Source organism: Rhincodon typus, chromosome 16 (genome assembly GCF_021869965.1).
Source record: "Rhincodon typus isolate 14 chromosome 16, sRhiTyp1.1, whole genome shotgun sequence".
NCBI classification, from domain to species: Eukaryota; Metazoa; Chordata; class Chondrichthyes; order Orectolobiformes; family Rhincodontidae; genus Rhincodon; species Rhincodon typus.
The window spans coordinates 14,154,953-14,171,591 of NC_063347.1; the positions used below are offsets into that span (position 1 = coordinate 14,154,953).

General features: G+C 41.5%; 2 protein-coding genes across 2 annotated transcripts in view; one reads left to right on the plus strand and one right to left on the minus strand.

The window, feature by feature from the left end:
* Positions 1-6,494: 6,494 nt before the first annotated feature.
* The window catches only part of LOC109937454 (deoxyribonuclease gamma-like), a 121,380-nt gene continuing 111,235 nt past the window's right edge, over positions 6,495-16,639 (plus strand). Inside the window, exon 1 of the mRNA XM_048606601.1 lies at positions 6,495-6,556. The gene's annotated coding sequence lies outside the window, so the exon portion shown is untranslated. The remainder of the gene's footprint in view (positions 6,557-16,639) is intronic.
* LOC109932625 lies at positions 6,906-15,223 on the minus strand. The gene is made up of 3 exons (XM_020531774.2): positions 15,059-15,223; positions 11,363-11,567; positions 6,906-8,720 (listed from the first exon to the last, which is right to left on the minus strand). Exons 1-3 carry the CDS (start codon positions 15,221-15,223, stop codon positions 8,068-8,070), a joined length of 1,023 nt encoding a protein of 340 aa, XP_020387363.1. The 3' UTR covers positions 6,906-8,067.

The window sequence follows — 16,639 nt, forward strand, 5'->3', positions numbered from 1 at the left end:
ATGAACACAGCAGGCAAGCTGACGTTTCGGGCCTAGACCCTTCTTCAGAAAAAATTATTTTTTTTTTCTGAAGAAGGGTCTAGGCCTGAAACATCAGCCTTCCTGCTCCTCTGATGCTGCTTGGCCTGCTGTGTTCATCCAGCTCTACACCTTGTTATCTCTGCCTTCACTTTCTCTTCTGTTTCCACTTCTAATTCTAGTTTTATTATTTCCATTTCCTTGTCTTCTTAATTCTTTCTCACTTAAACTTTTTTTTTGCTTTCTCTGCCTTTTTCTTCCCTTTGGAATTACATCTCAAGCTATTTAATTCTCTCCTCCTTTTCAAGCTCCTTTAACTGTAACCGATTATCACTTGATTCTGATGTTTCAGTACCCCGTGTACCTGCCCACTCTTATATTTCCAATAAACCCATGTGCTGTGCCATGCTGGTACCTCAATTATTTCTGCCTTCCTTGCTTTACCAGCTCCCGTAAACTTGCCAAGTCAATCAACTTGTCAAAGAAGAAATTCTCCTACCTGCAGGAAATCCTTTTCCATTTCCAATGCCATTTCTTAAATAAAATACAGACCTGGTGTTTTCCTTCACCTGTATTATTTACTAATACCACTCCCAAATCCTTGCTGTCTCTATTTTATATCAATCCTAGATATGTCTTACTAGGATAGCATGCTGGCAAGGAAGTCCCGATATTCATGGTGTTGGCACAGAAATTAAAAATATGCAGAATTCCCCAATTTACCTTATTTTCAGACTCTGGTTAACAGAAAGCACAGACCAGGTTTCTGTATTTAATAAGAATGACTATTTATTACAGTAGACTCTAGATAAGCAATTATGACCCATCTAGTAGCTAAAACTCTAATTCCCTTATAAACTCCCCTTACACACAAAAAAAATGGTTGTCATGGACAGAGGGAAAACTGTGAAAGCAGTTCAGCGGTCTCTGTTCATAGGCTCTTATCAGATGGTTCTTGTGCTGATCAGAATGATGCTTCTCATTCTTCCTTCATCAGATATATTCATTAGTTTGCAAGAGGCTCAGGATGGCTGATTTACAATTATAAGTAGTCGGACTAAAGATAAAGATAAACTGGTTTTCTTCAGGTTTAAAGAGTTTTTTTTTAATTGCAGAAACAGAGAGAAGTCCTGAGCTGTTGGAGATCTGATAGCTTCTCGCTATCTTGTTACAGACCATCTGGGAACCAATCACATGGTTGTTGGCGAGATAGAGGACTTTGATGACTGGTACTAGTCCACATATTAATCTGTTACTTGTTGCTGGGTGAATCTCTATTTGTGCATATCTTTGGCTCCAGCTCATCTGCATGTTACACTTCAACTACGACTTGAACAGCTATGCAAAAGCAGCGTACAATGAATGTCATGTTGCTTGTTTTTTAAAACATGCAGGAATCTTTCAGAAAACACTAGAAAATCTTCAGGTAAGATTTTCAATGAGAAACAGTTGGAAAATTATTTGCTTTTCCAGTAATCAGCATATAATCCACAGTTGTCTTTGATCTTTTGACTTTTCACTTCTAAGAAATTATATGATAACGCTTCTTCAACCCAGAAATTTCCAAATAGTTCCAGTATTTCAAATAGTCCAGATAAATATATTCCTAGGAGTTTGAGACTAGAAGGCCAAACAGAGGTTTTCTGCTTGACAGGAGCATCAGGTTTTGAGTAGGAGCATGCAGAGGCAGGAATCAAGGTGCAATATCCAGGGTCCAGGGCTCCAGGGAGACTCTGTGCTTTAGCCAAGAGTTGTGCCACTGTGCCTGTGTTGTGTTAGAGCCAAAAACACCGTCTGAGGCAGTCCCTCAATGCTCAGGGTAGGTCCACCATGCTTACTTCAGGGTCAGGCCAGTGTGCCTGGAGTGGGTGCAAAGTTGCTGCCCTGAAGTTAGAGGTGGAGTGGCTGGGCATGGGTTGGTGGTGGTCTCACTGTCTTTGGGCAGGTCCCAGGCAAGGAGTAAAACCAGAGCTCACAATTTCTATCCTCTGGCTGTGATAGCAGGTATATAACATAGAAGGTGCTTCAATATGGAAACACCGTCTCGCCAGCTCTTGCATAAATTACGGATGTAGCTCATGGACCACCACTATGAAGGAAGTAGTGAGAGGGTCCTCTCTGGAAGGTGGCATGTAACTGCTCTCACATGGAGGCAGGGAAAGCCTCCAGACCTGCTAGGACACTGGCCTGCCACCAGTTGCCCACCTGCAGAGCCTGAAGTAGCCACCTCTGTGTGTGGTGAAATTGGACACTGGCTGGAAAATTTCAGCCTGCCTCTGTTCATTACATATAAAATTGTTTTAAGAAATCTAATTATCTACACACCACATTCCCACCCCACCCCCACCAACCTCCCACCACCACCCACAGCAGCAGTTTTGGATCCCATTCATTTCCATTTCCATTTCCACCCTTTACCCAATTCAACCCAAAATTCAGCCCCATGTTACAGGAAACTCTGCAACATATTCCAATTCAGACTGCATCAGATTTGTGATGTGGCAGTGTTTTGTGTTGTAGTTATTTGGACCAAACTGTTGACTTCATGACTAAAGAGTGGAGCTAGAATAAAAATTTGTAACTCGCCACGGTTTTGAGAAACCCTGATTTGACCTTGTTATGAGTTTATCAGTAACCGACTGCACTGTCCCCTTATAAAGGGACCTCTCCCTTTGGATCCAGCATAGGAAGAGTTAACATGCACCTCCCTTTAATTTCCATGCCAGTTTCAATCATGGAAACAACTTTCACTGTATCTGTCATTTCACGTTCTGAATTACTAGTCCACTGACATTTCTACTACTCCACCACCACCTCCCCCTATTTATTTTGCATTATTTGAGGGGATTCACAAAGAATTCCTAGCTCATCTTTTGTAATCTTCCAGCATTTCCCTTTCTCTTGTCTATCATTGTCTCCTTCTTTCCCCTCCTATCCCCACACTTCACCATCTCCCTCCTCTTGCCCTCCATAACAGATGGTAAAGACCAGCCCTTGGTGAGGATCAGGATGATGATTCAGTGATTAAATAGGAAATGTGCCAGTGAAGGAATTAAATCAGTGTTATTGTCACCATTAGCAGAATACATGACAGCCACTTCATGCCAGTAAGCTAAGCAATAGTCTGTTCTCTCAACTGGTGCAATATCTTTGATTTAAAAGTCAGAGAAATACATTAAGATAACAAGAAAATTGAAAAGAAAACCGAGTTGCATGTTTCTGTTTAAAATAAAAAGAATTAAGACATGCATGAAAAACAAGACGAACAACAATAAGGGTGGGAACTAGAAGAAAAGGAGACAATGACAGACAAGAGAAAGGGAAATGCTGGAAGATTACAAAAGATGAGCGAGGAATTCTTTGTGAATCCCCTCAAATAATGCAAAATAAATAGGGGGAGGTGGTGGTGGAGTAGTAGAAATGTCAGTGGACTAGTAATTCAGAACGCAAAGCTAATGATCTGGGGACATGGGTTCAAATGGCACCATGGCAGATGGTGAAATTTGAATGAAAACTTCTGTGATTAAAAGCCAGTCCAAGGGTGACCACTTAGCCACTGTTGATTGTTGTAAAAGCCCTTATGGTTCACTAACATCCTTTAGAGAAAGAAATCTACCATCCTGACCTGGTCCGACCTCAGGTGAATCCTGGCTCACAGCAATGTGGTCACCTCTCAAATGGCCGAGACAGCCACTCAGTTGATTGATTTATTGTTATGTGTACCTAAGTACAGTGAAAAGCTTTGTTTGCAAGCAGTACAGGCAGATCATAGTCAACAAGGACATACAGATCATAGGGTGAAAAAAAACTTGGACAGAGTAAGGCATACAGGTTACACCGCACAGGACATGCACGAGGCAAGATCAACATTAACAAGATCAACATTATTTGAAGTTAGAGTCCATTCGTCAATCTAATAATAGTAGGGATGAAGCTGTTCTTGAACCTGCTGGTGCATGTGTCTAAGCTTCTGCATCTTCCGCCTGTTGGAAGAGGTTGTAGGAGAGCATTACTGGGGTGGGAGGGGTGTTTGATGGTGTTGGCAGCCTTTCCATGGTAATGAGAGGTGTAAATGGAGGTCATGGATGGGAGGATGGCTTCCTGATGGTCTGGGCTGTGCACCTTCTGTAGTTTCTTACGGTCCTGAGCACAGCAGTTGCCGTACCAGGCCATTATGCACTTTGAGGTTGGTGAGGGACCTTATGGACATGCCAAATTTCCTGAGCCACCTTAAGAAGAAGAGGCATTGTTGTGCCTTCTTGACTGTCATATTTACGTGGGAAGTCCAGGACAGGTCATTAGTTATCATCACTCCTAGAAGATTGATGCTGTCAACCCTCTCAATCTCCGTTCCGTTGATGTAGATGGGGGAGTGTTCTCCTCCTTTCTTTCTGAAGTCAATGATCAGTTCTTTAGTTTCGCCGACATTGAGAGAGAGGGTTGTTACCATTGCATCACATCACCAAGCCCTCTATTTCCTTTCTGTATTCTGAATCATCATTAAAAACCAAAAGAACTGCAGATGCTGTAAATCAGGAACAAAAATAGAAGTTGCTGGAAATGCTCAGCAGGTCTGGCAGCATCTGTGGAGAAAAAATCAGAGTTAACGATTCAGGTCCGGTGATCCTTCCTCAGAACTGAGGTTCTGGGGAAGGGTCACTGGACCCAAAACGTTAATTCTGATATTTTTCTCCACAGATGCTGCCAGACCCATTGAACTTTTCCAGCAACTTCTGCCTCATCATTGTTTGATATCCGCCCTACCACGGTGGTGTCATCAGCAAACTTGTAGATGGCGTTCATTCGGAATTTGGCAACACAGTCATGGTTGTACAGGGAGTACAGTAGGGGGCTGAGAACGCATCCTTGGGGGGAGTTCCAGTGTTATCGTGGAGGAGATGTCTATCTTCACTGATTGTGGTCTATGAGTCAGAAAGCTGAGGATCCAGCTGCAGAGGGCAGAGCTGAGACCAAGGTCCAGGGCAATGAATGGCAGTATTGCCACATTCCATACAAGAATAAACAAAATGAAATTTGATATTCAGTGGTGATTTGTTTGATAAAGTGTGATGAATATTCATAATTTTTCATGTTCCTATTTTACGCTTTCCAGATTCTTGCCTATTCAATCTCTTCCACTCTCTGCTCAGTTACTATTTAATGCAGCATAAATGACAGATACAAAAAAAAAACTGTTGGAAATAATCTATGGAGAGAGAACAGTGTTAACGGGTGGAATTTTCTGATCTCACTTTGACCTTCTAAACGGGCAGGTGAGGGGAACCAAAATTGGGCAAGATGCCAAATTTCAGTTTAGGAAAATAGGACATAGGAACAGGAGAAGGCCATTCATTCCTCGAGCCTGCTCTATCGTTCAATGGCTGATCTGTGGCCAAACTCCTGCCTTGGGCCCATTGCCTTGCTTACTAAAAATTTGTCAATCCCAGATTTCAATTTGACAATTGAATTAGCATTGGCAGCCATTTGAGCAAGAGAGTTCCAAGCATACACCACTCTTTGCGTGTAGGAGTGCTTTCTAACATCTCTCCTGAATGACCTAGGTCTAACTCTCAGACTATGTTCCCTGATTCTAGAATCTTCAACCACTGGAAATAGGTTATCTTTATCTACCCTTTTTTTTAATCTGTTAATATCCTGATATCTTGATTAGATTAAATTTCTAAATTCTAGAGAACAAAGGCCTAATTTGTCTAATCTCTTCTCATAACTTAACCCCTGAAGTCCACATATCATCCTTGTAAACCTGTGTTGAACTCCCTCCAGGGCCAATACATCCTTCCTAAGGTGTGGTGCCCAGATCTGCTCACAGTACTGTAAGTGGGGTCTAACTAGTGTTGTATAACTGCAGCATAACATTTGCTTCCCACACTCCAGCCCCTTAGATATGATGGCCAGCAATTCTATTAACCTTCCTGACTATTTTCAACACCTGTTTGTGGCATTTTAAAGAATTTAGCACCTGAATCCCCAAACGTCATTCGGTGTTCACTGTATTTAACTTCGTGTCTTCTCAAAAATACCCTGATCTATCCTTTCTTAGCCCGAAATGGATAACCTTACACTTGCTTATAAAAAAAAAACCATTTTTCACAGCTTAGCCCATTCACCTAATATTTTAATATCCTGTGGCAATTTTGTCATCAATACTGTCGACAATGCTGCCCAATTTTGTCTCATCAGCAAACTTGGGCATTTCAATTTTTATGTCATTATTCAAGTCATTAATGAATATTGTGAATAATTGAGGGCCCAACATAGAATCCTGCAGGACTTTACTGGCAATGGGTTAAAGTTTTGCTGTAAAGCTCTCAGAATATTTCAGGCAGGTTGGCTTTCTCAACCATCACGGTCAAAAACCTGTTTTGCAATCATCAGCATGTCAGGAATGCTCATTAACAGCCCAGCCTGCTGGAATTACATTCGCAGACACAATTTCATTAGCCAAAATTGGGAAACACGTGCTCACAAAACTATAGGGTGCGTACCCGGAAACGTAGACTTGTTCCTCCACGGTCTGGTGAGTACAAACGTCTTCATGGATCCTTCGTAACCAGCGTATTACTTTGTTCAAATGTGTACAGCATTGGGAGTGAAGCCTTTCCATGTTGATCAGTTCATGAGACATCTTGGTCATATGCAGTTTTGCTTGTAGTTGGTGAACACTTACAGTGTTAGCGGTGAAGACTGACCAAGTCAACAAACCTGCCCAAGTAAGACAGCCACACTAACTGATGCCGGCTAACATGACCAGGGCAGGCAAGTGAGAATGAACTCAAAAGGGGGCCCAGAAGGGAAGGCATTCTTTTGTGACTGTGTTCTTGTCCCATATAATCCTTTGGTGAAAAACTAGCAGATTTGTAGATTTTGTAAAAGGGAAAATTTCAGAGTCATGCAAGAAAAACAGAAAATGCTTGAAATCAAATAAGATGTCAATCAACGCCTGAGGGAGAAAAATAGGCAACATGTTTGTGATATACGTCCTTCATCAGAACCTCGTATTTTAGTTAATGTAAAAACAGAGCTTGAATGGATGAATAAGTATTACAAAAACAAAAACAGCATGCAAAATGCAGCAGCAGAAAAGAGACAGGGCATTGTTTCTGGAACTGCTAATTTAGGAGTAGTATGAAATTTAAGCCTGAAATTGATCTTGGACAACAATATTATGTCACAACCTGCCAATTCTCTTTTTCATTGAAGTTAACAAAAAATACACATCAGTTGTTCTTTTTTCTTCAAGCCACGGCAAACAGCATATTGGGCAGAATATGAATTGTGATTGGAAAGAAATGTTTATTAATTCAAAGTGTGACTGATGTACACAAGTACTCCTATGTTGTGTATATAAGTGTATGCATATATATAGGAAATGGATAAGTTACGTAAACAATAGAGTGACCAATAAAACAGTAAGCAGATGCAGGATACTAAAGACACCATGATTAATGGAAATCCAACAAATATTTGATCACTTGACGTATGATCTCTATGTAATTTCAATTTGCCAGAGGGAAGGAACACAATGCAGCAGCGCACAGCAGTTTCTAGGGCCTGCACAATGCAGTGCCAGGATGTGGGCTTTAACCCATAATTGTGCTCCTAGTCCAGATTCAAAGCTGCAAGGCATCAATAAGCTGCTCACCCTTTTTATTTAAATTTAGAGACTGATGCTCAGACTCCTACTTCCATTCAAAAGTTAGAGGGTCAACCCCATGTCCTTGTTAAATGTGCTTTGTTGAGTAAATGTTCTTGTTTACTGTCACAAGTATTTTAGGAATGACTCAGTGAATTATTAATGCCCAACGGCAGAAAAAGAGAAGTGTGTTTATAGAAGGCTGCTTCATTAACAAATTTTCCTGAGTATACTGAAAGGCATTTGACACATTTTACTGGCCTTATTGAGGGCAGGGAACCTTCCTGAGAATGCCAACCAGCAACTAACTGACCAGTGACTGCACAAGTAGAGAAATTTTAGAAAAATAATATATCGACAAGTCCTCTAATCCTGCAGCTTTCTGTGACAATTTTTCAAGATCCCAAGTTTAACAGACCCAGCTTTTTCAAAGCTTCTCTATGATCTGTTTCTTTTGGTGATTGCAAAGATTTTAACTGTTGAGTTCCTTCTGTTGCAAAAGGTTGAGAGGATGAGGAGTTGTTGCTGTTAGACAAGCCTCCAGCAAATTTCACAAGTCCTAGTCTTTGAAGGGCATCTTGCCTTGCTGCCTTTTGCTCAGGCCTTCCAAGCAATCGGAGGGAGTCGGACTGAGCAGCCAAACCCTCCATCTGACCACTTGGTTTCTTCTGGCCAGACCCACTAAGGCGGGCTAGAACCTGGGCTCGGAGCTCCTGCACACTAACCCCTGACCTCAAAATGGTATCAAACTTTTTAGCATGAGCAGGAAGCAAAGTAAGTGTTCTGGATGAACTTTGTTCATCAGGTGAAGTCTCTCTGGACTGGTCTGAGGGCTTGGTTTCCAATGCTATTATCGTGTCGCATCCTTGATGTCTCATTGATTCCTTCCCCTGCTTGCTCTCTTTGAACGTTGCTGCTTGGTTAGGTGTTGTATCACCCACTGGAATTGACTCTGTATCTCTGTTACTGATCACTTGAGCAGGCGGGCTACTGGTGATTATATCCACATTTCCAATAATTCCAATACTGTCACAGGTAGCCGCACCATCTAAAAATATTAAAAGTTCACATATCAATGCTACCTCAAATATACAAAGAATATTGAGAAAATGATCCTCGCCATTACTATCATGTGCAATGCTGTCCATATCTAGTGAATGGAGGAGGACATTTATCTCGAAATTATGATAGTACAGTAATGAACATAATGAACTACTTTGAAAATTCAGATAAATCTAAGCCTAAATATTGGACCGCATCATCTTCTCCCAATTAGTGGTTCATTTTCTTTACATTAAAATGCGTACTGAAACTCAGCGTGTCTCTGATGAAGTTTAATTTTTCTCACGTGCACATATATAGGAAAAGGAGAGCCTTTTTGCCATGTATTGGAAAAAAAATCAAAAATGGAAGACAATTGCATTGAGAGCACATTTTTAAGCTTTTATTTTCTGGTGGAAAATGGCATGGATTTCTGTTCACAGTGGTAGGGAAAGGCAATGTGCTTTCATATTGATGAGGAAGTAGAGCATAGAACATTTCAAAGAAGGCAACATCCTAGCAACTATGATTGACATGTACTAGACCAACAGAGACAGAGGCCTGCAACAGGCCATCTATCTGCCATAAAGGACAGGGAATGTTCATTCACATGCCACATCCTAGTAAGGGTTGAACAGAGATAACCACGCTATTCATCAAACAGTAATCCTTATGGAATTAGCTCAAGATTTAAATATCAGCTCAATTTTCTATGGCTGTTTACTGACTACCCTTCTTCAGCAGACATGTGCATTTATGACCTATCCTCAATTTAAACTCTCACTTTCTAATATTCTTTTTATATTTTTAATTTCACATTCTAACCTTCAGTTAAACTGAAAGAAAGGAATGCACAAAATCCTTGACTGCACTGTTGTACTGTTTGCAAGTGGCCCGTTGTAATTAGTTCTTCACTCTGAGGCCAAGGTTACAATACAGTTGGCGGGGGAACAATCTCAGTTAGGGAACACTACATGGTGAGGGCAGGGTCTAATGTGTCTAAGAGGATTACCAAAAGCGAGAGTTAAACAAATGCCCTTAACATAAACTCAAAGTCTGTGTGAATGTCAGTTGCATTTGATTTGCAGCTGATGCAGATTTAATTGTCTGCATTATCCTTGGAAGATTGGGAAGATATGTGGTGGTAGGCCGTCCATCATCCTATTTTATCTAAATACAAACAGACGGAAATGGTTTCAAAAGATGTTGACTATGTAATGAAAGCCTTAGTTTCTGTATATGCCTATGGTCGTGTATTGCATATGGCGTAGCACCTGTCTTACCTGCCACATTCAACCATTGCAGGCGCATTAGGAAATATGTGTCAGAAACAATCTGTGGTAGGGGTTGCAAGGAAGTTGAAGTGTATCTGGCAAAATTGGCGGAAAGAATGCTGATTCTTAACATGATGCATAGTGACACACAAACTGTAGTTCCATGTTAAGGTAATGCCTGTGTCTGGCAGAAGTCAATTCTCAGCAACTTACAAGGTATACATGTTCTATGACTACAATCAGTTTTTAACTCCTTCTAACTGGAAACAGCAGCATGGCTAATGAAGTAGTTCCTTCATGGGAACATTTTTCAGGTATCAATCTTAAATCATTGATCAATTTTGGTTTAATGCAGATAATCTAAGAACTCAGACGTATATATCTGCAGCTGTAAAGCTACATAAACTCTGCAATAATTTCAAATCCTTGCCCTTCTCATGCTCCAACTTTGTAAATTTTGGACTTGACAAAATGATCTTCCTAACCATGAGGCTTCCTTCATACAAGTCAATCTGGGACAATATTATATTGATTAGAGAATTTCTCTTTAGAAAGAGCCTGGATGATAAGATTAGTTGCCTGACACCAGATATTAGGAGAATGAAGGTAATATACGGACTTCAGATTTTGCAGGTGCTTTTTCTTGGAATAAATTCAACTTTTGACCAAAATTAAACTGTTGGCCAGACGCTGCTCATACATAAAGACAATAGCTGTGATCTGAAGTTACTTAAGCCCTAGCTGCTGGCTCGAACTGTTTTGAGCTGGTTCAGCTCTGAGGGTTGAAATAAGGGGGAAATCCTTATTTAGTGGAAGAGTAATAAGGTAATCCTGAAGGTGCCCTTGGAGTGAACTTATATTGGAAAGAGACTGCTCTCAGATGAACTGAGAACCGACAGGAACAAGACACCACAGTTCGGGAAGTTAAGGAAAAGGGATAAAATTGAAGGATTTTGGTGTGCCATCAGTGAAAACTCCAGAGAACAACCTTCATGAAGTCACGGACCCCACACTTGCAAGTGTGGAGAGGACCCCAAGACCTGGGAGAAAAGTGTTTTGCCAGCGTGAGCTTCTTTTCTTCGGTATTAGCTTTTATATTTGTTGACTGTTCCAGGAATGTCAAGCTTAGTGGGTGTGCGCTAGGATTTTAGCCTTGCATGAATTGCATGCCTACTGTTAACCTTTTCCTAACCAAATAGTGCGAATTGTACGTCTGTTTTAACTAAACTAATAAAGATAGTAGTTGGTTGATATAGACTTGACTCTCGTCCTGTTTGTGCCAAGCCAATAACTGTTGTCAAGGGAGGTAACTGGGCAACAAAACCAAACCATAATCATTCTGTTGGCTGTGATTCACTGTACAATGAGAACCCACCTGCGCTTGCTGTATCTTCGGTTTGTCGACTGCTGCATACCATTCCTAGAAACTCATAAAAACCATCACTGATAGCGCCATCCCCCTTTGCCAGCCCCTCCTCATCATCTCGCTCCAAATCCACCTCTAATGAGTCAATGGTTTCAATCAAATAACTGAGGCATTCTTTTTCCTCTTCTGACAAATGCCGTAAGAACTCATCTTCCTACAGACAAAATGGAACAAAACATATAATTCAGTCAGCTTCCAGTCTGTTTGTAATACCTTACAAAGCAGAACAATTGTGACCTCTTCCACAGGGTCAAAGCCTAGATGCATATAATAGGATTAACAGACAGAGGACATGTTAATCTATTCATCTTTGGCAGTATTACTATCCATCCTTACTCCGAGTAGCCTGGTAGTAGGTTTCCTTAAACCACAGCAGTCAGTGGAATTACGTTTCTGCTCCAATAATGTTAAGGTGGAAACTTTCAGGATCTTGACCCCATTGTGATGAAGGAATGAGGATATATTTCCAAGTCAGTATACATATATGACTTGAAGGGGATCTCAGGTGTTTCTATGCATCTGATGAGCTTCAGCTTTCAGGTAATTACAGTATATTGTGAGATCTGAGTATTTTGTTAGATTTATCCTCTCTGCTGGGAAGGTGTAAATGAAGTTAGTTCAGTAATGGCTGCTTGTTGAGTACCCACATTGTGAATTCTCCTTCATGCAACACATAACATTGGTGGAGTAATCAAGTTTAGTGATGTTTTTGCAGACACTGTACAGAATTTCTGCATTTTTAAAAATAGCAAACCACTTTGGTGGTGTGGTGATTTTAAAGGCTATATTCATGAAGTAGCCGGCATTATGTAATATGGTTATGCCTCATAAAGCCATGTATACATCAAAGTCTTGATTACAGCATACACTTCCTGTTACAATACTTACTCCTGCATTACTATTTTTGTCACATGTAGCTCAATCCCATATCACGTTTTTTATGCGTTTGTAATATCTGCTTCTACATTACACATATAGACATCCTCAGATAGCACCTTCCAAACCCACGACCACTTCCATCTAGAAGGATAAGGGCAGCAGATACATGGGAACACCACCATCTCCAAGTTCCCCTCCAAGCCACTCGCCATCCCGACTTGGCCTAACTTCACTGTCACTGGGTCAATATCCTGGAATTCCCTCCCTAATGGCATTGTGGGTCAACCTACAGCAGGAGGACTGCAGCGGTTCAAGAAGGCAGCTCCTACCACCTTCTCAAGGGCAACTAGGGATGCGCAAGAAATGCTGGCCAGCCAGCAATGCCCACATCCCACAAATGAATAGAAAAAGAAATGTCATTATGATTTCAGTCCTTTCAACATTAGCTGGTGCCACTATGCCCCATTTAAGAAAATTCAGCACAAGAAATAGATTGTATCACCCACCCCAAATCTTGTCACAATTAATGCTGCACGCCCCCTGCACTACCTACACAATCATTCCCCAGTTGCACCAAAAATAAGAGCTCTGTCACCCACTTTTATCTCCTGTAAAACCAGTTTCTCTCTCATTCCAGGAGAAAGACCAAAACCACACCTTCAACACACACCCCTTCCCACACACCGCTCAAGCCATCGCCACCTTTCAATATATTCATGGCTGATCTTTTGCCTTAACTCCATCCAACTCATGGACTGGCCCAGGCTGCATCTCTGGGTTTTTCACTTGCTCTCTTAGTACACACTCACTCTGAGCCTACTTGGATACTTGCAGCATCCCTGCCTTGCATTGCCTTGCCTTTTTGTGCTTTGCCCCCTCAGTCAGAGGTCCACGGCTCATATTACTTCTGTCTCATCCTGCCATTTAATGCAGACACAAAGGCAGGGAGTCTTTCATTGTTGACAGCAGGCCTCTGTCAAGTCAAGAAAGAGAGAGCCTTCAGGCAAGGGGTCCCAAGCCTGTGATACCAGTCAAGGGCCTTGAACACAGTATTCCAGCCACTCAGTGTGGTCAGCGTCAGAACGTTCTCCACATAAAACGATGAAGAGCAGAATGTCAGGCAGCCTTCCCTTTGACTTGGCTCTTTCTGCGCTATTTTCGATCGTCTTTCTCCTGGAATGAGAGAGAAGTAGGTTTTACGGGAGATGAAAGTGGGTGGTAGAGCTGTTATTTTTGGTGCAAGTGGGGAATGATTGAGTAGGTAGTGCAGGGGATGTGCAGCATTAATGGTGACAAGATTTGGGGTGGGTGACAGCAAATGTGGGAAGATGTTGCAGGCAATAGAGACAGTAATGGAGTGTGAACGTTGGTGGAAGATGGGCACAGTAGCAGAGACAAAATGATGATTGTCTTCATCGCTCAGACCTTTGAGTATAGGAGTTGGAATGTCATGTAGAGGTTGTACAGCACGTTGGTGAGGTCACTTCTGGAGTATTGTGTGCAGTCTGGTCGCCCTGTTATAGGAAGGGTATTATTAAACTGGAGAGGGTTCAGAAAAGATTTACGACGATGTTGTGGCAATGAAGGGTTTGAAATTTAAAAAATAAACTGGATAGGCTGGGACTTTTTTCACAGGAGCGTAGCGGGTTGAAGGATGACCTTATTGATGTTTATAAAATCATGAGGTCCACAGATAAAGCGAATGAGGGAGTTCAAAACTAGGGGTCATATTGTTAAGGTAAGAAGAAAAGTATTTAAAAAGAAAATGAGGGTCGATTTTTTTACATAGAGAACAGTTTGTGCGTGAAATGAACTTCCAGAGAAATTGGTGGATACAGGTATTGTTACAACATTGAAAAGACATTTGGATAAGTTCATGAATAGGAAAGGTTTGGAGGGATATGGGCCGAGCACAGGCAGGTGGGACTAGTTTAGTTTGGGAACATGGCTGGGTTGACTCGTTGGACTGAAGGATCTGTTTCTGTGCTGTATGAATCTATGACTCTATGAGCCAGAGATATTGGAGAGTAATGGTGCCACTTACACTTGTGGAGTGGAGAAGGCCCTTCTCCACACAGTGCTGTGCATTGCTCCAAATGGCAGAGATTGCTTTATCCTGGGTGGCAGCCTCAGCCCATGTTGGCATAGTCTCCACTGTTTGACCTGAGGAAAAAGGAAGTCCTGTCTTTGTACCATGCCATCCAGTAGGATCTTCAGGTCAATGACCACAACGCAAGGTAATCAGTTGCCCTTTCTGCCATGCCTGGAACAAATGTCAAGAACAATGCAGGGCAGGTCTGGACTGACAGTGCTTATCCAGGTGCACAAGAGGCTTTTAAAGGTTGTGCAGGCACAAGGGATGCCTGTCAACTCCGGGATATTTACTGAACGATGAGTTGTTGTGGAAAGGGCTTGTTGTAAGAAGGGCGCTGGAAAGGGATGTGAGGAATGCCTTTGGAGTAAGCTAGGTAGTTAATGAGGCCAATTTTGTAAGGTATTGTGAGAAGACTTGCTAGGCCTCATGGTGGGAATCCTTCCAAAAAACTCGAGGCAACTCAAATGTACTCAAAAAAGTTCCTAAGATGCAGAGATAGCAAGAACTGCAGATGCTGGAGTCAGAGATAACACAGTATGGAGCTGGAAGAACACAGCAGGCCAGGCAGCATCAGAGGAGTAGGAAAGTTGACATTTCGGGTTAGGACCCTTCTTCAGATGCAGCCTGTAGTTCTATCTCCCATTTCTGCCTGATTCCTTTTCCCACCTGACCTGAGATTTTTCAATTGGTTTAATTATTCTTTTTGATTTTATCTGCAATAGCAGCAGGTCCTCACACTTAGGCTTCCAAAGTTCTACTATACTCAACTTTGCCTTTAGGCCTTTTGCTGTTAAACTGCACCATTGCCTGTCTTCCTCCTCAATTGCTTGTGCCATTTCTCGTTCTTTAGTTAGTCACCCAATATGCAACTCACACCTCCACTTCCCTTTACATGAAAGCTCCAAATCTCCCAAAAATGAATACTGATAGCTCTATAGCAGTGCTGGAATTCTTGTTTCAAATGTCTGTGGTTCAAGTCCCACTCCAGAAACTTGTACACAAAATCTAGGCTGACACCTCAGTGCTGTACTGAGGAGGTGCTGCACTGTTGGAGATGCAATCTATTAAATTAGACATTAACCCAAAGCCTCGCCCACTCTCTTAAGTGAACATGAAATGTCCCATGTCACTATGCAGCCCCTGCTGTGCTGACCAATGTTTATTCCTGAACCAACATTACTAAAAACCTGTTTATCAGGTCATTTATCTCACGGCTGTTTATGGAAACTTGCTGCGTACAAAAGGGGAGCCTCATTTCCTACATTACAACTTCAATACTTCATGGCTGTGAAGAATTCTAGAAAATCCTGAATTTATGCGTTACACTAACATAATGCTTCATTTCTTCATGATTATCTATGTTGAAAATTGACACCAATCAAGTGACACCATCACCATAAAACATAAACTCTCACCTCCAGAACTGTAACCTTCACTTCCCATTGCTATTTCCAGACAGATACCCCTGCCCCATGTGTTCACCCTCCCTTTGCTCTCTAGACCTCCCACTGCATGATTAACTCTCACCCAATTTCTTCTTCACAGAGGAAGTCTTAACTTACTTTGGCTAAATCTCTAACTTTCTCCCCTCACAATATTCTCATCCTGCGAGATGCAAACCAGAACAAAGCTGCCTACTAACAGTTTACCCAAAAGCTTAATTCCCTCTTGTACCCAGTCTGACTTAAAAATCATTTGTTTTTATTCCTGCAACACACACACACAATTTTCCTTTATACTTTTAAGGAATGTAAAAAAAGTCACATCGCTCTCTTTTTATATTGCTGTCTTATCATCAATTCCCAAAACATTTGAAATACATACCACTTATTACATCAGTCACTGCCATAAACAGCTGGCAGCAAACTGGCCACACTGGAAAACAGCTACATTTTATTAAATAGTCCATCTTCAGAGACTCTACTCATTGCCTGTTTGATAGCTGTTAAGCACTCCCAAAAATGAAAATATTAAAGAAAAAGACTGCATCTTTTCATATCCAGAGCAATGCCACCTTTAAATTATTTTCATTTTGTACATATCTGACACATTTAAATGGACAATGAATGAGTAGTCTGTGTGGCGCCTCGTGGTTGCTATAAATCTGTGTGCACAGATCTTATAAGGGATCCCTTATATTTCCATGAAAACTCACAGAAAAACTGGGCGCTCCTTGCAACATGGGGTGTGATGTGTGATGTGCCTGTCGAGGGTCCATATACTCCATCTGAGTGATGCCTTTCCATCAACCT